Genomic DNA, 25,548 nt, shown 5'->3' with positions numbered 1-25,548 from the left:
CAATTAAAAGCAAAACAAAAATTAACAACAAATTAATCAAATTTAATCCGTACAATGCAACAACGATATTTAGGTTTTCAAATAAACGTTTACACCAAGCCCAAAAAACTAATCGGATAATAAAAGAAATTTTCAAAAAGGTACGAACAATCTTTCATTTATTGATCGTAGCACTCGATCGGCTTTTATTTATACACAGATAAGTTGAATGAACTTCCAAAAAAAAAAAGATGCATATGTATATGTATAACAGCTAGACACACAGAATTCAAAAACAACAAAAAAATTTAATTTATTTGGCTATTTGGTGTAGTTAGTTAATACTTTGGGCTCTGCCACACTTAGTCTTAAATCAAAAAGAAAAAGAAACCATTAGTTTTGAGTCATGAGCTAAGATACCATTCGCACTTACCTGAATCGGAATCAAATATGCCAAACCCCATAAAATCGCCATTCGCATCATATGGATAAGAAGCATGGACATAGGGATAGAGAACATTTAAATCATCGGAATCCGGATCACTATCTTCCAAATCATTCTCACTCAAAAAGCCCATGTCGAACATGTAATGATCATCAAAGATATCCATCTCATCATCTGTATCCTGTTCCAATTCATGCGGATCGTAGTCAAAATCATCGAGCAATAAGTTTGACATTGACAAATGAAGCAAATATGGTCCATATTGTGAGGTGAAATGGAGTCGAATTATATTCTTGGCCCCAGCCACGATAGGATCCTAAAACAAAAAAAGAGATTTAAAAGTCAGGCGACAGTCTATAGAAATGTTTCTTACCGTCTCGAGAGACTCTTGTATTTTAGTGCCTTGCACATAAAGATCTATGGGCAACTGATGCTCATTCTGCCTGAACTTAATTTGATGTTGCACCCTCTTAATGACAGTGTGTACCAGCTTTTCGGTTATCTGAGAGCAATCCTCCAGATTCAGTTCCTGCAACTTGTGGCAAGCAAGTATCAGACGCATTACTCCAGTATCTGTGATATTGTGGCACAAACGTAGAGTAATGTGCTCCAGATTAGTTAGCTGGGTGAACTCCTCCAGCACATCATCTCTAACATCATCCACACGGACAAGTATAAGATTTTTAAGGCTACTAAGTTTACCTAATTGCAACAGAAGATGTTGAGGTAAATTTTTAGCACCATATAACTCAAACTGTTCCAATTGTTGAGATTTCATTGAAACGAGGTGATCAAAGAATCTGCTACGTATATTTAATCTTGGCAAGGTGGCAATTTGAACATGCTTGAGTTTGGGTAGCTTAGGTATCTCCTCATAGTTGGTTTCATCATCAATGCTCAGACGCAGAGTTTCCAGGGAGGGGCAACAATTCTTTTTAACTAAAGTCTCATAGAAATTCGAATAAGCAGACATTACCCCAATGACATTTAGATCCTTGAGATTAACCAAAATCCTGCACATTTGAATCAAACGGTTGGCCAGTAACCCAGTACAGCCTGTAAGGACTATTGTCTCTATGGAGACTGGCAGTTTGTCCAGTTCAGTGCCATTCAGTTTCGGATTGTAGGCAATAGTTAGACTCTTAAGCTTATTCAATTTTCGCAGAGACATTAAACTGCCGTCAGATAGACCGCAGCTGCTTAAGACCAAATCTTCTATTTTTTCGTTATTGAAAAACAATTTGTTCATATTTCTTGTATTTAGCTTGCTCTCCGTAATCTCCAAGGACTTGACATTCACACAATTCGCCCCAAAAAAGTCACACATACGTTCACAATGCGCTTCCGGTATGACACCTTTAAACTCTTTAACGTATCGTCCTGATAGAGTGAAAAAGTCCTTTATATCCCAAACGGTTAGTCCATCAAATTTACAAAAATCCATGGATCTGTGAATGGTGCGTGTAACTAAGAGATAAACCCCTCGAAAACGTGTGCAAGTCCGAGAAAAATGCAACTGGTCGCTCAAGGGAAGATATTCAACAACCATCGATAGACAATGATCTGTTATTTTTAAAATATGAGCATCTCCCGGTGGGTGTTTGTCATCCGAGCCATAGGCCGCTGGTTGATGCCAACTATCACTGGCCTTCACATGCAATCGACGCCCATTAACATGATGTACCCGGCTATGCAGAGCTTTGGCTGCATCTCGAGGATTGGCAAAGAAAACGTATCCTGTTTTCATTTGCCACTTGCCACAACGTTGTGGTTCGTGCTGTTGCCGAGCTTGGCCTCTCAATCCCCGCTGGGGCATTCGACGATATCTGTCATTGCCAAAGATCTTCATCCGAACTACTTTTCCATAATTATTGAAATGCGGCAGCAACACGTCCTCTCTTAGCTATAAAACAAAGGAGGAAATGCCAATGCATATGCAAAGAAAAGAATAAAGGAAAAAAGGGCGCCAATACATGGCGTTCCCTTGTCTTCTGCGACTCACCTCTGGTGGAATGCTGTGCAGATATAACTTCTGGACAGGAACATGATCTTCCGTGTAGCACAAATTGTTCTTGAAATAATAATTTTGTTGTGCTGCAAAGAGAAGTAACAGGATATCAAAGCGCCATTTTTTTTTCGGATCTACTAAGTATAAGACTTTGCAAATTGAATCACTTACTAGGGTTGCTGACAAAATGTGCCATTATCCCCGTTTTTGTTTGTCTTAAAGATTGCAATTTAAGCTTACACGAAAACAAAACTACTCTAAATCGCAATTCAATTTAAATTTTTTTTCTCTCTATAAGCGACGAAACGATAATTTTGCCCCTATTTTAAAAGTCTATCGTTAAGACTGTATGACACTATATTGACTGTATACCAACTGCACACTAGACTCGATAATATTTGGTTAGGTGACAACTATATATTACAATTTACAATTACATTGAAAGCATAGCAAGTTTGATTTCGAAGCAGACACAAGCTGCCACATTGGTTGGGACTCAAAATAAAAGCCCAGCTTTCTAGATTTCTCATTAATGATGTTTTACCTACTGAAACAATATTGGTCTCTTATTTGGTCGGCTTCATTTGGACATACATAGGCAACCATGGAAAGATCAAAGATAGGTTCCCGGGCTATGAAAGTACTAATTTCTAGAAAGAAAAATTGAACAAAGTAAACATTTAAAAACAAAAATATTATTGCATTCATTCATTAAAAAAACTGCTTCCATTAAATCAAAATAACCTATTCAATTATTTTATCTTTATGAGTGGCTTCGTTCACCAAAAATGTGTCCAAAGTTTGGTGAATAGCTTTTTTTTGTAAATTTAAATAAATTTCTTGGTAGCAGTTGATGTTTGCAGCTACCGCCTGGGATACCTTAAAACTTCTGTCATTGTCAGGATAGTTTTTTATAAAAATTCTCCATTGCTTCGTCAATCAGACCCATCGCTTTTGAAATTTGTTTGGAGGTTAAACACTGTTCTACGAACATTTCTACTAAACCATCCCCGAGTTTTGATATCAAGACGCAATTATAAACAGAAGTAGGTAAGCTAGTTGTCAATGTTGAAAAACGTAAAACTGCTTTGCCACAATGGCTGATTTAGAAAAAAAAGTTAAACACTCGAACTCACAACAACGCAACAACGAGAATATAACGACATGCAGTGAAAATTAGTACTAATAAAGCAGCGACGCAACTTCGAAAAAACGCAAAACGAAACGACGCAAAGCGTGGTCTAGGTGTATTCTCTAACTTTCATTTCCCAAAAGCAAAATATTTATTTTTCCGTAAAACACACCCAAATTAAAGAAAACTTAAAGGAATTGACCCCCTCACCAGGATCTATGCTTGTTTTGCCCCAAAAAAATTTAATTTCCATTCAGTTTCTTCCAATTTCTACATTATGAGTTATATTTATGAGTTTTTCCCCTTTTTCCCATTTTATATAGATTTTTCTCCAGATGACCAACTTACTTTGTGATAAATAATTTACTTCCCCTTTGTTTTTACTATGAAAATGTTTACTTTATTCTTGTTGTTTTTTTTACCTTTTTTTTTTTTGTTTTGTTTGTTGTTTGCCCTTTATGTGCTATACATGTTTGTGTTTTTTTGCCTTGTTTATATGCGTTTATATAAATTTTCAATATATACCAATTTGATTTATGTTTTCTTTTTTGTTTTTTTTTTTTTTTTTGTCATTACTAATGATGATATGCGCACTCAAATCAAAGGTATAACTCAGGCGCCGTAGATAGTTGATGTGTATATAACGAACAGACACAAAACGATTTTCACTAAATTTTGTTGTATTGTATTTTTTAAGTAAATCATAATGAAAGGCAATTCAAGTTGGTATACATAATTTATATATATATATAAATGATTTACTTCTCTCCTTTGCTCTGGTTTAGTTTAACGCTAAGAATTATATTTTATATAATGCATCTCTTCCTTTAGTTTATATGGAATAACACTTAATCATACAATCATTCAAATATAGTTTGATTTGGATTATAACAAACGAAAAGTATGTACGAGAAAACTTAGATGGAAACAAATTAAAATTGTTTAATGCAGTTTCGCTTACTTCTTCTATTTTTTTTTTTCAATATTTATCTTTTCCTTTTTTTTTTTGTATTGTGTTTTACTAATTAGTTGTAGTTGCCGTTTTTTGTTTTGTTAGTATCAAACCACTAAATGCCTTGCCATATAAATGTTTTTCATTTGATTTGTTTAAATATTTATATATATATATATTTTTATATATTTTTCTGTATATATTAGACTAAGTATTAACTATGCATATATGCATTTTGCGCTTAGATATTTTTCTTGTTTTTGTTTCTTATGATTTCGGTTTGTTTTTTCTTTTTTTTTTGTCTTGTGTTGTTAACATTCATAGGGAAAAGTACAAAAGTATACATTTGTCAAAAGCTTTTCAGTTATAGTTTAATTACACATCAAATCAATGTGTATTACACGTGGAAAAAATTTATAAAAAAAAAAGTGAAGTTTACAATGTTTTTTTCTTTTCAAATTACTGATAATTCACGAAAAACAAAATGAAAAAACTTTTATTCTAGAAAATATTTTTTATCCATAATTTAAATTCTGTTTTCATATATTTCAAACTGTTGTACAAGAAGTATTCAAGTTTAGATAAATTATATAAATTTTCTGTCTTGGATTTTAAAAAAATTAGTCAATTTCATAGCAAATTAATAGACATGCAACATTTTAAACTTTTTGATGAAACAATTCAAAATAGTTTTTCATACAAAGAAATAAACTAAATATTTAAGAAATTAGAATATTTTTTATATTTTAAATACAACAATTCAAAATTGTTAAATTCTTTATAGAACTTAAGAAAATAATTTCTTTACAAAATATTTAGCTCATTGCATTGCATTTTTCTTTCGAAAGCATTTTTAAAAACTCATCGAAGTTGATTTCAAATTATTTTAAGATTCAATTATTATGAAAATTAATAAATTTTGCAAAATATTTATCGTACAACAATTGAAAAATAATAAAACATAATTTTTCACATTGTTCTTCATTAATTGTCAGAAATTCTAAAATACATAAATATTTATGTATCCTTTGTATACAAATAGTTATAGAAAAAACTTTAAAAAAATCAAAAATACATTTGTAGCTATGATAAAAACAAAATTGAACTTTAAACTCAGAAAAAAATCAAGTGGAGACACTTTGCAGCTTAACAACTTAGATACTACAATGAAAAAATTTCAGCTACACTACATTTTGTTGTTGTTGTTGTGGTTGGTTGGTTTTGTTTTTGTTTTTCTCATTTTTGATTGGAGTTGTTTGTTGGTTGCATAAGGAAACTTTTCATTCATTTTGCTTGGGCGGCCTCGTCCGCCTATTCACTGTCGATGTTGAGGCCAACACGTTTCTCCTCCTCAAGCATGGCATCCAGTTCATCGGTTAGATTGGCCAACATATTGCCAATGTCGTTAAGCACATTTGCCGATACTTTTGGTGGAATGGTGTTGGATGTTAATGGCGGTGCTGCTGGTGGTGCTTGCACCGATCCAGCTGCAGTAGCAGCATCGCCCTCAAGTGGCGGCGATGTTGCCTCTACGGCAGCTGCACCAACTGAGTCCAGAGTCGGTGAACGTAAATGCAGGGCGCCACTCACTGAACTGCCCATGCTCTCACTGCGAGCCAATGCGGCGGCGTCATGCAGCGAACTGGACGATTTCAACGAGTGAAAGGAATGCGCTATATTGGCTATAGTATTGGTGGAGGATGAACTGGAACTGGAGCTAGAGGAATGCAAGTGGGCAGGAAGCGATGTATTGTTCGGTGTGTTGTGCAGACGCTGTTTAATGGTGCCGGTGTTCTCATTGGCAAACGGTATAGTGTCAATCGAATCGATGCTGGAATTTGATTTATTGTCGTGATATTTCTCGCAATGGATCTCCGCTGTGGTCTGCTGTATGGTGGCATAGTTGGCATAGATTGGTTGCTGGCAGTTGCCTGCCTGTTGCTGTTGCTGCTGTTGCAGTTGTTGCTGCTGTTGCCAGTAGAACATGTGCTGCGATTGCTGTTGCTGTTGCTGCTGCTGTTGTTGGGTGGCATTGGGATCCTTTGCCTGATTGGCAGCTACAATTCCTCCCTCTCCGCTTAGCGTGCGAGAGTTACGTATGCTGCAATGACGTCTAGGTGGCTCTGGGGCTATCTTCTTGCCAGTTAATGGACTGCCGCTTAGGTAGGTCTAAAAAGGATGATATAGATAGATAGAACAAAAAAGGTTTCCAAGGGACATCGAGACAAGGGTACTCACCGTTCCTCCGTCGCCTACGGTGGCTGCTCCATACTCGGCTGCTGCCGCCGCATTCATATAATGATGGTGCTCCAATGGTGGCATGGTATTGAGCACGGCTCTCTGCAAGATGCCACGTTGTTGACGTGGCAAAGTGCCGCCTCCCTCCTCGTAGAGTAGCTCTCGTGTGGCATCGTTGGTGGGTGTTATGTCGCCATCATCATAGGAACGCCGCCAGCCAATGCCTGGTGCATTGTTACCCAGAAGACGAGCTGCAGCAGCCGCCTGCTGTTGTTGTTGTTGTTGCTGTTGCTGCTGCTGATGTAGGAGGTGTTGATGATGCTGTTGTTGCAGTAAGGCCGCTGCTGCCGTTGTGGTTGGTTGTCCAAAGTGACCATAATCTGTGGTCGTATAATGGCTAAAGGTCAAATGGCTGCGCGTGCTGTTGTCATGTATATCCTCCAGCGATTCCAGACTCTTACCACGCGGTTGACGCACCTGAGAACACGATAGAGAAACAAGGTACCCAAGGTTAGTTTAAGAACCTGTACTTAAGTTCAAGGTAAGTTGCTACCCCCCTCCCTAGCATCTCTCCTTAATGACCGACCCCCACCTTAATGAGCACCACATCGTCGCCCGTGCCCGTGTCCGTGCAGCACTCATGATTGTCGCCAGCACGGTAATAGCACCGCCATCCTTGACCAGATGAAGAACCATTGGGGGGGCCCCCCTCATTCGCATAGATTTTCGCATCATCCCAGGAGACACGTGTGGTTGGCACATAAGATGGCGTACTCGGAATGGGCACATTTAATTGCCACGGTTTTCTTGGGTATTCCTTGGGTATTTTTTGAATCGAACATAAAAGTGGGTTGAAGATAAAATGAAAAGAAATGGTAAATAAAAAGTCAATTAAATTCAAAAAATAAACGAAATATTTATAAAATCATAAAGTAATATAGTTTAAAACTAAATATCCTATAAAATGTTGAAAAGGATTTTTTGATCAAATTTAAAAAGGTCGATAAAAATTAACAGAATAAACAAAACAGAAATTTCAAATATGACTTATGCTAAACGTTTTAAAGTAAACATTATGAAACAAGTTCTAAGAAATTTATTTTTAAAAATCTAAACAAAAACTCTAGAAATTTAGTTTAGAATTTTCTTTGCCCTATAATTCATTTTTTGTCCCCCATATATTTCCCGATATAACCAAGGCTATTGTTAAGAGATCCCTTCCAGAGTTGGGTGGGCCATTTCTTACCTGTTGTTGATAGGCATTAGCACCACCAGGATTCCATTTGCCGCTTATGATATCCTTGACACGCTTAATGGCCAATAGAATTTTCTTTTGATGCCCCAATTTGACAATGCCGATGTCTTCGAGATCCTCCCAAGTGACTTGGGTGACATCACGCACTGTCTTATAATTCTGTTCGAGCAGCGGCTGTATATACTCCTCCAGACGTAACAGCTGCAACCATTCCTCAATGGAGCCCTGTGGAAAAAAAGGGAAAATTTATAGAGAAAATCGTATATGGAGCGAGGCACAAGAGAGTTTGGTGCGGGAGGAGAATATACTTTATGGATTGTCGATCATTATATTTATTTTGTTTTTTTTTTTTTTTTGTTGCTCGCACCAGAAACAGAAAGCTAATCACATTTGATTAATGCCAACCCCATCAAATGGGGCAGCCAAGCTACAAATTGTCCATGAACTAGTTCTGATATGAAGTGGAATCGAAATGGAATGGATGGGCCTCCATTCCCGTACCCATCCCCACTCCCCCTTCTCCCCTGATGATGCCTGCTGGTGAGGAGGAGCAGCCTGATGTGCCGCCGGCACAGCTTGGAGCTCTAATCAGTTGTAATTGATAAGATATGACATAAATCGCGTCAAAGCAGCACAAACATCAACATCAAGTAAAAAAAAAAATAACCAAGAGTAAAACTCGTCGCAGTTAAAGTCTCTGTCTGTTTCTTCTCCTCCATCGTTCAAAACGGTAGCCACAACCAAAGTCTCCACACACACACACACACACTCACACACACATGGACTCAAATATCATCAACATCATTTTCGTTGTCTCTACGACGTGTTAATAATTTTTCTTTGGTTTTTGCCTAAATTGCTGTTGATTTCTATTTAATTAAATGTCTTCTCTCATAAGACGACAGTGAGACGAATAAGACAGCAAGAGAGATGGCATGTTTATAGAGTGAAAGAGATGGGAATGTTCAATAAACGGAAGTTTCCATTAACTGCTTAGATAATCACTAGGTTTTAAGTCTCGGATTATGATTTTATATAACTAGTTTACTAATTGGAGTCCACAAAATTAATATTGAGACTTGTAAGAAGGGTCTCCAACTAATAGAAAGACCTCCATCTAAACAAAAGTCAATTAACAAACCAATTTTAAGAATCTGTTGGAGTTGCATTTTGTTCTCAAGAACAACTTCTTTAGAATGTCTGTAAAAGCGACAAAAACTATAATTAAAAGCTGTAATAATTACGGCTTTATGGTTTAAAAAGTAATTTCAAATTTACATAAAGTTTCAGAAGGGGCGGAAGGAGGTAGCAGTGCAGAAAACTGATCCGAGGCGTTACTTAAGGTATTAACAAAGAAGAAAGAATTTTTATTGGGTGTGAATACCTTCAAGAAGATTATAATTTTTTTTTTAGAATGTTAGCAAGTAAAGTTTCCTTTTTGAAGAAAACATTATTTCAGGATTAAATTCAAATACCAAATGCAGCTTTGAACATGTCCTTACAAGCGAAAGCTCCACAGAAAAGACATAAGAAAATATAAAGAAAATTATAAAGTTAAGTTATAAAACCGATCATTGAGTCCTGTTTCCGTTATCCTCTTAGTCAACTTATTATCTCAGAAATAATTCAATTCCATTTTCTAATTTGATTCGAAAAGATGAAAAGGCCTCAGTATTCAGGATCAAAAGTAATAATAATTCAAAGTAATGATTATTTTTAAACTCAAACTCATAATGATATGAAGCTTAATCAAGAACTATAGAGATTCATTGGAAAACAACTTTAAATGCAAATTCTCAGCAAAAACATTTCACAATATTTGCAAAAACTTTAATTGATTGATATATTCAAATGTATGTAAATTAAGCAGACATACATTTGTTTATAAATCTACATTAGTTTGCTTAAAATTCTTGCAGTTCAAAGAACTTCCTTCATATCTATGTGTGTAATATATATGGAAAGGACGTTTAATTGGCAGTTACAGTATTATCAACATTAGACTATTAATATACCAACAAAAACCAATTAGTGAAAAATCAAATTTATAATCTCTAACATGAGTTGGAGAAACAAAGTACTCTTTTATTTACTCAACAAACACGGTCAGGGAATGTGTTAAGAAAGGGCTAGGCCCTTCCTAGTGGTTTCTAGTGTCATCTTTATACAATATGTTAATCAGCAATTCAATTGGCTCTGGCCATCGATCACGGCTTTGCAGTGAGAATATTTTTCTTTTTTCATAAAATATTTAAGCAAATATTTGCTTAACTACCATAGTAGAAGATATATCTATAGTATGTATATGTATTTTGTTATTTTGGGACAGTTTTTGGTTTGGCTTCTTCGAAATCCATTAGCAGGTAGCATATGGTATGACGCCGCTGCCACCGTCGTCATTAGCGCAAGCGAAACTGGTTTCAAGAGACCGTTCCAAAACCAAAAACTGTACGCACCAACCGCCAGAACCAAAAACAACAACAACAACAAAAAGTTAATGCGAGTACGTCGTCAGGCCAAAAACACAGTGAAAACACTAAATACCATTTGGAGTGTCTAACAGCAAAAAAAAAAAAATACTAACAACAACAACAGAGCCTTATGACCCTCAAGGTCGTTCGTTGATTGCGGTTTCTGTTCATATTTTTTTTTTTTTATGAAATGAACGTATAATAACCTCTCTACCACTCTCTATCTCTCTCTCTCTCTCCCTCTCTCTCTCTCTCTCTCTCTCTCTCTATCTGTCTCTTTTAGTCAGGTATTTTGTTTCATTTCCTTTTTCGCATAAGATAAAATAAGAAAAAATGCGCAAATAAACAAATAAAAAAGAAAGCAAAATGCGAGAAAACAGGGAGAGAATGTTGGCCTGGCTAATGAGGTTTATGCCAAAAGATACCAAAGAGGAACAACTTTCATTACGACGTAAACGTTAATAATGACTATAACGATAATGATAATTATGATGGTAATGATGATGCAAGTATTACGATCCTATAACCACACCCAGATCAACACATACACACACACATGTGTAGTTCAGGTCTTTTGTTTATACAACAAATATCAATATTACTCGATGGGGGAGAATTTAAACGATAAGTTGGCACATTACGAGCAGTTAAAAACAGTTAAAAGAAAAAACTCACAACTTGGCAAAAACAGTCACGCCGCATTATATAAACAATCTAAAGCGAAAACAACAACAAAATAAATGCAAAAAATAATTCTATTGTTGAGGCCATTTTTCAAGTGAAACACTAAACCACCGCCAAAAACACACAAAAAAAAAGCTGAGGTCATTTTTCCACATCTTGTGCAAATTGGCAACAGAAATTTCCAAAAAGATTATTTCATTAAAACAAAAAACCGTACCAAGTGTCGACGATTTAGCAACCAAAGTGTCTAGCCACTCTTCAAGGTGTTTTTCGTCACCAAATGACGACATTTCGTATCATTCCGCCGAGTTATATTATCTTAGATTAGTTTTACAAACGCCATTAAGCCCACTAAAATATTATTATCTATTCAACTTTTGCAGTTGAATGATAAAGTAATGCAATTTTTAGATAAAAGTTGGCCCTACAATTAGTAAGGTAACTTTCAAGAGTATTTCAATATTTTTTTTAGAGTAGTTTTTAAAGATCTACGGGAAACACTCCCCAAAGAACCAACCTGAATTCGTAGTGCATAATCTTGACACAATCCCTGGGGATATGTGAAATTGAATAAATGAATGATCGAAGCGTTCAAAAGTTTTCCAACAAATTTCGACATTATATTAATTGTTTATGATAATATTAGCTCAATCTATGAACTACAACAAATATTTTAAAAACTTTTCAACACAAATTGAAATGGCACGAACTAGACTTCCGCTTGAAAAATATATCGAGCATAGTTGTTTTTTTTATGGATCTTATCGACATATGTTTCATTCCATTTTCAATACGTGACATAATAAAATGCAAGTTTTAACTGTTTCCGTCTGACTGACAGTCTGTCTATCTCTTTCACTCAATCTCTTATCAATATGCATTTCACGTTGGAAAACAGAAAACTTGAAAAGGAAACAAACAATTGTCGTCAATGCAACTTCAAGATAGACACAAAGAGAGAGAGAGAGAGAGATAAGTAATGAAAAACTTCTTGAACTTTGAAAGAAAATGTGTGCTTTACCTTCCACTTAGCCTTCAGAAATCTGAGTTCCACATTCACACATCCATCCATCCATCCAACTTCGGGCTGGTTGCATTCCAACCATGATTAACACCCTCAAAGTTAAGCATAATTTTTTCCATCAACAAAACACATGCATTTCCAACCAACTTGACTGAAACCTTGCCACAGAAGTCTCTCTCTCTCTCTCTCTCTCTCTATCTACTCTTTTTGTCTCTGATTCATACTTGGACTCATATATAGTAGATTTCATCAGTTTTTTTCTGTTTTGTTTTGTTTTGTTGTTGGTGCTGCTCTCCCACCTGCATTTTCGAGTTTCGAGTTCAGTTGGAAAAACTTGAACCACATTCCAATGACTTGAACTTAATTGCTTGTGGTTGTGTTTTTTATTTTCATCAGATCTAACCGTTTTTTTTATATATTATGTAAAGTGTATTATTAATTTTTGAAGCTCGAGACTGAATCATAGCTCTAAACGCATTGTTTTCTTATCTCTAACCAATTAATAAATATTTATTATTATTTGTAATACAATTTGGTTTTTTGTGCAATGGAGCATTAAGTTAGTAGGCCTTGAGTTCATTTTAAGTATGGATTGTCACTCATTTGGTTTGGAATTGATAGGATTTAGATCTAAAAGTATGTTTTAGGGATATCCCTCATAGTCCTTTTTTACATCATAATTCTATTATATTCGAATGTATTCATTTAAATCTCAAAAGTAGTAGGCTTAGAATCCTTAGAAACTATCAAAGTTTCTTTACATCTTTCATTCTTAGCTAGTATCATTATAATCAATTAATATAATTTCGAAATTAGTTTTTACAAAATCTGGTTTGCCATTTTTTACAGAGTAAAACTTTTGTTTACTTTTAATCGATTCCCCATATTTTCAATGGAAACGTTGTGTCTTGTCTAAGTTAATCCCAACCATTATTGCTACGGTCATTAACCTAAACGCTTATTGAATCTACATACTTGAATTACCATTTCAATTCAATTGTGAACTTTGTCTATTGAATTCAAATGATCTCACCTTGATCTGTCGAACGGATCAATGGCTAATGATCAGTTTTCAAGCACCATCAAGCAATTATCTAGAAGCTAGAATCACTCAGAGTCCGAGTCCGAGATCTCTCGGAGTTTCAAGTTCATAACGTAATGTCACCTAACCGACCTAACGAGGCGCCAGATTTCACAGGGGCCTAGAGACAGAAAGAGAGAGAACGGCACGATTCTCTATCTGTATACATATATCTTTTTAATTTTAATGAATTGCTGATGGAAATTAATGTGCGCATATTAATTTAAATTCTTTCATTAACAATAAAACAAAAATAAAGAAACCAAAACAACATAAAAGAACCGCTGACATTGCTTTTTAACGTGGCTTTCTGTGTTTATGAGTGTGTTTGTGTATGTCTGTGTGAATGTATGGACCGCATATGTGGGAACAAGTTTATTTTTTTCGCAAATGCTTTTTTAATGAAATAAGAAATAAAAAAAAGGAGGGGAAAAAAGATAAGCTTGGTAGCTTAAACAAGCAAACAAAGAAAAAGGAGACGAGATTAACAGCAAAAACATCAGAAAAACCAGTAAAGGGGAAACGAATTGGTGGGAGAAAGGGCTAATAGCTAGCTGACTGGGCCACAATTAATGTCAATATGGCAAATTGCCTCGGTGTATTTATTAATGTATGCAAATTACTGAATGCTGAATGCTTAAAGTGGATACAACTTGATTTTCCATTGACTATTCTCTCATAACAGAGAGCGGCGAGCTCAAGCGATAGGAATGTAATATAATCCGTAGAATTGCATCATTTCGTTAGGAATTTGTCTCACGAAAAACACATTTTTTATAGAGTATCAGTTGATTGCAGTGTCAATTCCACGGGGGTGGAGGCCATGAGGATAATTTCCTGTCCCAAGAACGAAATTTTAACTCTCATACCGATTTCTGCCTCTAAAATATAAGTTGAAGATAGGTATAATAGATCCTCCTTTATAATTCGAGCATGATAATTTCAATTGATGAGAAATTTACCAAGTCTTAGTTCATATTAGGTACTCTTCGGCCGAATTATCTTAACTCTTTTCTTGCCTTTTTATACTATAGATATTACCAAAAACGGGAAACACCATTCGCCGCCAGGAGCAAGTGCCGTCCCAAGCCCATTTCTTGAATTAATTAACAAATTAAACAAATTTGTCTTTGAAAGATGACCACCACTAGAACCTATCTACATGTGCGTTAAAATTAGTTCTTTTACTACATTAGATAATCACTTAAAACAAAAATATTGGCATATTGAAATAGGGTCATGAGATTTTGATTAGATTTGGCGAATTCTTGCTAATTTGATAAAGAGAGAGAGACAGAGATAGAGAACCAAAAAACTAAAGTCACGTCATGAAAGTGTTAATAACAAAGAAACTAGCAGTTAGAACTGCCTTTCGAACCACCAAACTTGGTATACAAATAAAATTTAAAACTCAACTTACCGGCACAAAATGCGGCAAATTGTCGAGAACCTGCAATTTATCAATACGCTGTTTGATTCGCTCTCGATGATGCGGATTCTTAATGCCAATCGCGGTGAGATCCTCTGGGGTCATGCGAGCTATGGTTGGCAGATCATAACCGGCCGCAATGAAGAGTTGGGCGTATTCCTCGTGCTTCATTTCGAGCAGCCAATCGATGATTAGTTCATCATTACGTTGCCTATCCACACTGCCAATGGAACAGGAGCTAACGGAACTGCAACGGGGCGAGGAAAGGGGGGCGGCTCCATTGCCACCGCCACCACGTATCGAGGCTCCGGATGAGGAGACTCCAGTTAGATATGAAGAGGCACGACCAGAATCTAAACTGGCCGTGCTATGGCGTGAGCCAGAACCAGCCGATCCTGATGATGAACCTGGTGAATCGCGTCCTGGCGATTGTGTTAGATCAATGCCTTGATCCTCTTGCAGGGCCAGCTGCTGATGATAGTAAACAGCCGCCTTATGGGTCAATGGCTCGCGTAGAGTGGCACAAAAAACAGGCGGTGGGCATGGCACAATGCTTGATAATGGAGCCGAGGATTTACCCGTTGATGGGGGAGCTACAGGGACTCCTGCTCCTACTCCTACTCCAGCTACAGTTGCCTCATCTTTCATGCGCAAGGCCACGCTAGTCTCGCGGGGCAAATTAAAGCCGCCCTCTTCCAGAGAGGGCGATGAGACAATGCCGTTTCCACTCATATTCATGCCACCAATGCCATCATCCACTTGCTGTTGCTGTATTTGTTGTAGTTGTTGTTGCTGCTGCTGCTGTTGCTGATGATGACGCAATGGCCCACTTAGCCTATAGAGTGGTATCAAAGCTTGCTGCTGCTGCTGCTGATGTTGATGTTGATGATGTGATGATGTCTGCTGGTCGCCTGGTATTGTCGGTGGTTGCACCTTCTTAGCTTGTGCCGTCGATGTGTGCGGTTTGAGTGAACGATGCATGGCTATGACAATTAGCTTCTTCTAGGCCTCGTCCGGGCCAAATCTCAAGCAACAATGTTGAAGATGATGACGACAACAACAACGACGACGACGACAACGTCGACGATGGCAGCAATGGCGACTCCTGCAATAACCAAAAGAAGAAGTTGTGTATTAGAAAAATGAAGAAAAATCTGTCCACCAGATGTGCACCAGAACGCCAGAAATCTGCATAATTGGGCACGACTAAAAATAGGGTCACACCATGAGTATGTGTGTGTGTGTGTGTGTGTGTGTGTGATATTTATGACATGATGCGGCAAGTCAATAAACCCGGGCACAACTCCACCCATAACCTCTTCTCCCATTTCACCTCACCTCGTCCCTTTCCTATCTACATCTCCCCTCTAAGCAAACAAACCGAAAGAAGGGGCAGCAGCATCTCGTATTACGAATTTCATTCACAAAAATCCAAGTAGCTTAAATCACTGAAAGCTATTCTCGACTTTCAATATACTCTATCAAAACGTCGTCTTAAGTAAGACTTAATTGAATTGAGAACTTGAGACCCAAATATGGGAAAAACTTCTTTATATATTTTTAAGATTAAGACAATTTTGAATTGATTTAGAGATTGCACTAGTCAACTAGATTAATTCTAGGATTCTAAGGATTCTTGAACAGGACAAAAGAAAGAATTTTCAGTTATTTTCAACATCTGAATTTTGGACCATATTGCTCTTTTATTACCCTCTTTTATTAAGAAACAATTTAAGTGCTTTAAAAAAGTGTACCACGAAGGGTTAAGGGCCTAAATATAATATCCGATTATATGGATCGTGTCAAATCTGAATAAATTTTAAATGAGTTTATTGCAGCTATATATTTATATTATTGCCCCAATATTATTGACATTCTGCCCAATTCCAGCATACCCCATGAGGGTACCCCACTAAGCAGCAGTGACCAGAATTGAACGAAAGAGATAGATAGATAGAGATAGAGAGTGCAATAGAAGGAGACGGTGGTTTGATGGGGAGGGAGGGGGTTAGAAGGTAGCCGCTGCCGTTGCGTCTGTGCCAAAGTTCGTTGACTGACAACATAGTTTGCTGAGTGGGTTGGGGCGGTGGCAGTTGGCGGCGGCGGCAGCTGCTTGCCTGTCGTCTAGCCGCAACGTCATAATACTCTTGAAAAATGCATAAGCACAGCGCGGAGGGGTAAAATCTGGCCAAAAGTCACGAACAATCGACTTAAGTCAAGTCATTAACACAGAATGCATACACATAGACACACACACACACACACACATGAGAACAAGAATTCAAGGAAAGAATTCAATGAAATAACAATTTCAAACTAGCAGAGAAAACAAACGGTACAGGGGGCTATCGATAACAAAATGACAGCCACCTGTTCGATTACAATTGCTCGATATAGGTGTAGGTGTGTGTGTGGGTGTGGGTGTGCGAGAGAGGGGGTGTAAGGTTGATTGGTTGACTGACTGTTCAAGCGGTAAATGGCAGGTAAAAAACATTTGGCAAAAACAAAAACTGCGGTAGTAAATTTTATTTACAAACTTGCAATGTCGCCGCCTAGTTTTTTTTAATGAATTTTTATGTGTATGCAAGTGCAGCAAAAGCCGTAAAAAGAGAGCGCAATGGACAAGAGAAAGAGAGCGAGCTGAGAGGAAAGAAAGCGAAATGAGAGCGCGCAATTGCAGAGAAGTTTTCGGCAGTTGTTGTTGTTGTTGTTGTTGTTGCAGTAGTAGTAGGGTAGTAGTATATCAACTGCAATACACAAATGTGGGTTGCCTGTGGTTTGTGTGTGTGTGGTTGTGTATGCACCCCCTTCGCCCCCTACCACCCCACCACACCCCATTAGTGTGTAGTTTGCTTCCTTTGGCAAGCGCAGATGTTGTTGAACCGTTACCGGCTTGCAAAAATTTGTTTTTTTTTCTCACTCTCCCTTCCTCTTGCTTCTTTTCCCAATCGTCCTTTTTTGTATATCTTTTTGTTAAGCATTTTTATATGCTGCTTTTGTGCAAAACATTTAATTGCAAACATGAATACAAACCCAAAGGCACGATCCGAAGAGGGAAGGTGGGGGGCAAAAGATAAAACCCAAAAACTATTGTTGTTGTGGGCGGGTGAGTAATCATAATGAGGCATAACCCTATAGCTTGCAGCTGTACAGTAAATATTCGCTACTCTGAACATTTTATGTTTTTTTTACAATGAAATTCGTCAATGCTTAATGCTCACTGTCGGAGTGATTAACGGTAGAAAGTGTCGATAAATTTTGGAAATATGCATTCCCATTATATTTATGATCATCAAATTTAACAGTTATGCACGATAAATGCATATTATTTTCTATGGTAAAGGGTATTTTTGTAGTCGTTAGTTGAAACCAAAATGTATTAACGACTGCTTTTTCCATGTTGTAAGCATAAAAACTGATTGGAAATGCAATTGGAGGCTTGGGACCCTTTTCTTTTCATTTTCATTTTCTATTTTTTTTTTTGGAGTGTTAGAAAATACATAATACCAAAAGGGCAGAGAGAGGGCAGCCAAAGTTAACGTATGGGATGGGGATGGTTGAAAGATTTATTGATTGTCGTTGTCGTCATACACACACACACACACACACATACACACGGGATTCATTGATGGATGTACATACAATGAAGCCGAGTTGCGGTTTTTGAAGTTGCCAACAAAAACGCTGAGCAACTAAAAATAATTATGGGTACACACACACACACACACAAACACAGTTTATAGGCTTTTGGGCTGGAGGGTGGGTTATGGTGCCACATGGAAGTGGCGGGGAAAGTTGAGAGAATCTTTAAATTAAAGTAAGGGCATATTTGGTATATGACAAGTTATAAGATACTTATTTCAAGAAAAAAAATCTGTCAAAGGGAAAAGATATCCTTTTAGAGGTGTACTCTGGTCTCTGGTTCTGAGATTCTGCTCATTTTTGTCAGCCCGTTTAGTTAAAAGTAATCCTCTATTAAAATAGTTATCGGCTATCGGTTACCTATTATAAACTATAAATAACTTACTCCAAGATTGTCATGGCATTTAAGGGTCAAATTTAAAGGCCAAAGTTAGAAACTTCTTTTGCTATTTTGGTTGCCTTTGCATTAAATCGTGTAATATTATATTAGTTCCGCTTACTAACCAGGTTAAAAGATATTTCCATGCTTCATTTTGCCATTATGCATTTGCATTTACTTTATTTCACGTGTTATTAGACTTTATGGCAGACTCATGAGAGAAAAGTGTATTAAATAGTCGTTAATTTGCTAAACCATTTGCTAGTTGCCTTTTCATATCGTTAAAGTTTACTGGCATGAGTAATCAGCCAAATGGAGCGCAATAAAATGGCAAATGGCAACACAACACGGCCAATCTATCAGCAACGACACCAGCTTCCCGCACCCGGCGTCCCCGAAAGCGGCCACAACCCCCGCGCTCACTAGCACATGTTGCCCACCTCCATCCCACATCCCCAGCATCCCCCTCCAGCCAACCCCGATCAGGGGCTGACTGAGGCTGAAATCAAATGAAGCGCATCTCAATCTCATGTTTATTAACGGTGCTCAACTGTCACACTCTTCCATCTCTTCTGCTCCTGTTCCCCACCCTCTCATTTCATTCTCTATATATGTATGGCTTGTGTGTTTGTGTGTGTGTGTGTGTGTGTTGGGTGTTTTATGGGTGTGTGGGTGTCATTAAGCCCGTTAGATAAAGTAAGGTTCTACTTCTCGCCTCTTTCGCCCTTATGGGGGCGGCTTATTGACTCTTTTTTTCTCCTTCTTCTTCTTGTACTTAATATTTATTTTTTGCTCTTCCATTCTGCGGGTTCTTTGCATATGACCTGCTCGAGTTATAGTTTCCTTATTGCCGGACAAAGTTTTTGTGTGTTTTTTTTTTCACTACTAGCTCATTTTCAGTTCTTGCCACGCCTTTTTTTGTTCTTTTGGTTGTTCTTGCCTTTTGTCTCTCTGGCAAAGGCATTGTACTTAGTACCCATATATATAATATATGCTATATATTGTATTTTTTTTTGTTTTGTCTTTCTTTTCTTATTTTCCTCCTTCGTTTTTGTCAAACACACACGGAAAGATGGTGTCTGGTGATGCTGAGCTTCGACTTCGTCGACTGCCTGTTGCCCGTGCCCGTTTCCCGCCTGTCGATAGCTCGAGATGATGTTGATCTTGCCAAGCGCAAAAGACAGAGACACAGCATACATACATTTATAATATGGCCACGGGCAGGCAGGCAGCAGCCCAAACTTGTTTTGCCTGTAAAAGGGAGTTGATGTTGAAGTTGCAGTTGGAGTTTGAGTTGTTCAAGTTGTTGTTGTTGTTGCTTTGTTTCAGGTTTCAGACGCAAGAGCGCCAAGAACGGGCAAAAACAACAATCATGAATAGGAGGAGCCCTCCCTGCCCCTGCCCCTGCATCCCTCTTCGACTTCAACCTTCCCTGACAAAATGCATGTAAAATGCTTACATATGTCTGTATGATAGGGCGTTTTCATACAGTTTAAGAGTAAACATTTTTATTACCCTGCAAGAGAAAATTTTAGTTTGGCCACAAAGCATTACTCGTTGAAATTTCAACCCAAATAAAGGGACATTCAAGCGAAAATAAATTTGAAACTTTAGTAACTCTAAATCTTGATAATGATTTGGTTCTCATATGCAAATGCAAGAAAGAAAAAAACTCAGTTAATCGATTAATTTACCGATAAAATCATTTTAAAGCTAGAGGTATTTTTAATATTCAAAGTATTTTGAGTATTTATACGTTTCCAAATGTATTTCATACATAGAAACCTCGTTAGATATAAACGCGAATTGCAATTAACAAATATATTTTATAATTTAAGAGGCATTCGATAGTTTGCAGTGATTTTTTGTACCCACCGTCTTTTAAAACCTCTTCGATTTCAGATTCAGTTTAGTTTATTTTGAGAACTAGACCAAACTAATCCCTATATGTATTTTAATATATGTTTTATGAACTAAACTTTAAATTTATTGTGATATTTTATACTAGAAGTAAAATAATGTCTTAGTTTTGATTTGTTTTTATCTTCCTTCATATTATTTGTCCCAACTGTATACTTGGTTACTATAAAGGGATTACTCGTCGTTCTTATCTAACGTTCGTATATACACTCACATTATATCTTATGATAACTGATAAAATGTAAACTCCTATGTGTTAACCCCATTATTCTACTTATCTAAATTATGTTTTTTATTTCAATTGCATAGAGTTTGATTTAATACCAAGTGATTCAGTCTCATATGTCACATTAATTCACTATATATTCTTTCGCATCTTTGAAGAACTGCATTAAGTGGGGGATCGTGGAGTCGACTTTGGTGGGGAAAATTGGGTATTTTATAGACAAATCGATCTCGGATATCGAAGTTTTACCATATTAAGAGAACCCCCTGATCCTCATTCATTTGTAGGACGAGAGGTACCCTTCACTACGACCGTTCGACCAATTACAGAGGTCGGAGTTTTTGAAAGGAAACTTTGAGTGTGAGATATTTTTAAATTACCATGTTGGGTTCGGCCGAGCTTTAAAATATAACTTTGTTTCTGACCTTACCCATTTGTAGTAAATTTCCACGGGGGAAACTTTTGAGAAAGTTAAACCTTGATGTCGCTTGAACGGTGATTTACAACATTCTTTAGGGAGTCTTCTAAGCCGTGAATTTCCGGATTAATAAATTGAAGGTACATTATGGGTACATACATTCCATTCCTTATACATGGATTCGATTTGGTCTTGTTAAGCTTGTTTTTTTGTTTCTGTTTTTTGGGTGGGGGGATATGGGAAATAATTCGTAGGAGGTATTTGTATTCGTAAATGCAACTCTCTGAAGATGTGTCAAAAGTGTGGGCGGACTAGACGGGACGAGACGAGACGAGTTGGGGCGGCGACTGCATTAACGGTTAATGCAAACGAAGACAACAGCAATAACAATAACAACAACTACGAATGCGTTGCCCATATGGCACTGCAAGAAGGTAACGATAGGTGGAGCAGGGGACAGCAGGGGGAGGGGGAGTAAAAAAGAAGAAGACAATTCCAGGCAAGACAGACTACGACGACCCGTCTAAATAAGGCGACTGACGTGCACGTACGTGAACAGAGACCTGAGACAGAGAGACCAAAAATGGCCATCAATTTTTTTTCTTCTTCTTCTTCTTCTGATTTTCTTTTTTTGGACACTGAAAACGCGAACAAGTTGTAAAGCGAGCAATGAGTGCAGACAAAAGAAGTTACAATATCACAGAGTGGGAAGGGGGTTGGGAGAGAGAGTGGGATGGGGTGGTCGAGCATTTACAGCTACATTGAACTTTCCGTTAAAGCACGCCCACCGCCCACTTTGCCAAAATGTAAAATCTGCGTATGCAGCTACTACTACGCACACCAATACACCCAAAGAGTCACACACACACACACAGATGCGTAGGTTCGGTTTTTTTTCTCTTCTTAATTTGCAACTGTGTGCAAAATCATTTATTTACCATTTTAAAAAGTTGTTAACGTTTTTAAATTTTATTGATTTACATCAAACACATGGGAAATTTATAGAAATCAAGAAATTTGTATAAATTACAATTGATTTTTCATATGAAAATTCTGTGCAAAAAAAATTTCTTTTTACACCAACACACACACACACACACTCGTACACACACACGCGCGCGTTGGCCGCGCCGAGCTTTAGAAAAAAGGTTCGAGTTTGGCTTTTGAAGCCCGCTTCTCGACTCGACAACGACCGCAAGTCAAAGCGTATTGAAATGCAGAGAGACGGAGGCTCCATCATCCAGCTCCAGTCAGAGTTGGAGCGAGGTCCTCGACAGAGAGAGAGAGAGAGAAAAAGAGAGAGAGCGAGAGAATTGAAGCTGAGAGCCAGAGAAGGTAGTGCGCAATTCTCTCTCTCAATCTCATCTCTAGGTTTCCTTTTCGATTCTTCCAAGTTGAAGGCAATTTGTTGCAATTGAAACAATAACAATTCCATCAAAGCAAAAAGCAATTTGTTGTTGCTTGGCAAATTAGTTAATGGATGGACAAAACTGGGGGGACGAACAGAAACGAGATTGCAAAATTAAAGGGTAATGTAGAAGGAGAATGAGGTACACTAAATCCATTCAGATCATTTGAGAGATTCACTAAGGAGAACTGATAATAACGGTTCACGTACTTTCAAACATTTCTAAAAACTATAGACATAACAAAGTATTCAATTATTTCAGTAAAAATTTAACATTGGCTAAAATTTAATTCGATTTATCATTTAATTTAATTTTAACAATATTTTCTTTGTGATCTTTTCATTTGGTCCCACTGTACTGCGTATGCCACAAACCAAACCAAAGCGAAACCAATACACGCAAACATGCAGGCAAACACACACACATATACACAGACAGTTGGCAGTCAACCACTTTTTAAGCCGCATAGGCCAACACGAGAGAGAGAGAGAGAGAGAGAAACTCCAACAACCAAACTCCAACTAGCGGCAACTTTAATTCAAATTCAAAGCGAGTGCGCAGTTCTCTCTCTCTCTGTCCGACTCTCTCGATTGCTCTTTTGTCCCCGCGCGTATTGATGATTCTAACACTTCATTGGAGCTGTGGCGACAAGTCATTTGATTCCCACACAAATCTCTGCATATTTCTCTCCAACTCCCCAACTCTGTCTCTCATTCTATCTCTCTCTCTCTCACTCACTCACACAATTGTGAGTTATGTGCGCTTTCTATTGATTTATGGCGCAATCTGAGCTTTAGTTGCAGCAACAAAAGGCACATTTCAATTGAAAATTAAATGCAGTTTGTTAACAAGTTTACATAAATCAATCCAGAAACCAGAAAACACACACACACACAAAAATAAACAAAAGACCTGGCAAATATGTAAATTAAATTGTTTTAGTTATTTAAAAACTCCCCCGCCTTTAGGCCAGAGTTGTCACGCGCCAAGCGGCTGGCAACTGGCGGCAGCGGCGCTCGAGCATGACAAATACAATGCGATAAAACAAGACACAAGAAGAGATGAAACAAAAGGCAGCAGACACGTGTTGGTTTTACGTTAATTATATAAGGTTGAGTTGCACAGCAGCATCTGCAGGAAATGATGAAAAACTGCAGCTGCTGCCACCAACCGCCATCCAAAAAGGAAATTCAAATCGCCAAGCGACAAATTGAGAACAGCTGGCAACCCTTGGAGACCCGGACAGATGGTTGGTAGCAGTGCGACAGAGATGGCAATAGCGAAAGGACCAAAAAAGCGGCATCAAAACAAAAACAAAGAAACTGGGGACACGGTGTGAGGGAACAGAGCAACATGGAAAACTATTCAGAAATCTAACTTACCTTTTTTTTCTTTCTTCTGTTTGCCCTCCGGAGCAGCAATGTAAACATTAATTTGTTGTTATGACTCCACTTTTTTCTTTAGTTTTATGGCATTTTCTACAAACATTAACAAAACTCCACACATACACGCACACATACACCAAATATTGTGTCCACACATAAAAAACCAGATTAACGTTTTTCTTTTTTGTTAAGCACTGCTTACGTAGTTGTTGTTGGGACTGGTTTTTATTGTTTGTTGAGCTGCCGCCATTTTCTTCTGCTTAAAAAAACACAACACTTTTCCGCTATTTTCATTTGATGGATCACTGCATTTTGCTTTTACTTTTCATGTTTTGCACAATTCACAATTTTTGAAAATTATTTTTCAATTTCAAAACTCGAAATATTCAAATTCGAAACGTCGCACAGCAACCGACCGCACGACCGTTCAATTCAATAACAAAACCGATACAAAAACAAACAATAACAAAACTGTTCGATTTGGTCGAAATTGGTCGAAACTTTTCGCCTTCTCGCCGTAAATACTTGCCTTCTCGCCGTAAATACTTGCCCTCTCGCTGTAAATTCTTGCCCTCTCGCCGTAAATTTTTGCCCTCTCGCCGTAAATTTTTGCCCTCAATAAAACCGACACACACTGAAAAAAACGCGGGGGTAGTGCTCCAAAAATATCGCAGCTGTTTCGATATTATCGATTTGAACTTTCGGATAATATCGAAGTGTTTTTGGTAATATCGATATATCAGAAAAATGGTCACATTTTGCTGATGCAAATATTTCAGTCAGTGTTGGAAAGCACGCCATATCAAATTATCTGGTAAAAAAATGGCGCCATATTTAAATTATTGCAGGATTTTCAAATAGATTGTTGATAAAACAAAAATTTCGTATTTTACGCAATACAATTGACAGATATTTATATATATAATAATGTGTTAATACTAATAGTTATATTTCAATGCGATTTGGGTAATTTAATGGGCATGGGCAAAGTTACCTACATATGTATTTACCTAAATAGATTATTGAATTTAAATAAAAACCAGAGGGCCGGGGCTAGTTTCAACCGCGTCAAAGTTTGTATACCCTTGCAAGTTTTTTGTTACTCTTTCCTTACCCATTGCATTTCCAAAACAGCCAGATCTGGCTGCAAAAAAGCTGAAATGACATCGGTGCAACACACTATTTCCAAACCCTTATTTACGGACAGTGCTGGATGTGAAGTGTTGAAAAACAGAACTGTAAAGCATTTAGTATTTTTATACTACAACATAACCGCAATTTTTTGAAATTTAAGAAGAATATTATTTTATGAAATATTATATTTTTGACTTAGGCGTTTAATTGCAACAGACAGACAGACACAGAAATGAATAAAAGTTTAGATATGAACATTGTTTTTATAAATACATTTACCTTTAATAAAACGTTGCCATACTCCACAATCATTGTGTTACTGCTTATTATTTCTAAG

The 25,548-nt window shown here is 37.3% G+C and overlaps 2 protein-coding genes across 3 annotated transcripts; both read right to left on the bottom strand.

Annotated features, from left to right (window-relative positions):
• Nucleotides 1-141: 141 nt before the first annotated feature.
• On the bottom strand, nucleotides 142-2,797 carry LOC6639861. The gene is made up of 5 exons (XM_002062757.4): nucleotides 2,604-2,797; nucleotides 2,427-2,518; nucleotides 798-2,327; nucleotides 413-740; nucleotides 142-346 (listed from the first exon to the last, which is right to left on the bottom strand). The coding sequence occupies exons 1-5, from the start codon at nucleotides 2,626-2,628 to the stop codon at nucleotides 342-344; spliced, it is 1,980 nt and encodes a 659-aa protein (XP_002062793.1). The 5' UTR covers nucleotides 2,629-2,797; the 3' UTR covers nucleotides 142-341.
• A 2,938-nt stretch (nucleotides 2,798-5,735) lies between these two features.
• LOC6639862 lies at nucleotides 5,736-24,171 on the bottom strand. 2 transcript variants are annotated; one of them, XM_023181921.2, is made up of 6 exons: nucleotides 24,075-24,171; nucleotides 14,690-15,803; nucleotides 8,001-8,234; nucleotides 7,347-7,571; nucleotides 6,755-7,231; nucleotides 5,736-6,685 (listed from the first exon to the last, which is right to left on the bottom strand). In XM_023181921.2, the coding sequence occupies exons 2-6, from the start codon at nucleotides 15,677-15,679 to the stop codon at nucleotides 5,828-5,830; spliced, it is 2,784 nt and encodes a 927-aa protein (XP_023037689.1). In that variant the 5' UTR covers nucleotides 15,680-15,803; nucleotides 24,075-24,171; the 3' UTR covers nucleotides 5,736-5,827. The 2 variants fall into 2 exon arrangements, with proteins under 2 accessions (XP_023037689.1, XP_023037690.1); XM_023181922.2 differs by lacking the exon at nucleotides 7,347-7,571.
• Nucleotides 24,172-25,548: the final 1,377 nt, after the last annotated feature.

Source organism: Drosophila willistoni (genome assembly GCF_018902025.1).
Source record: "Drosophila willistoni isolate 14030-0811.24 chromosome 2L unlocalized genomic scaffold, UCI_dwil_1.1 Seg196, whole genome shotgun sequence".
Taxonomy (NCBI): domain Eukaryota; kingdom Metazoa; phylum Arthropoda; class Insecta; order Diptera; family Drosophilidae; genus Drosophila; species Drosophila willistoni.
The sequence above is the reverse complement of the archived record's forward strand: the minus strand, read 5'-3'. Positions and strand labels throughout refer to the sequence as shown.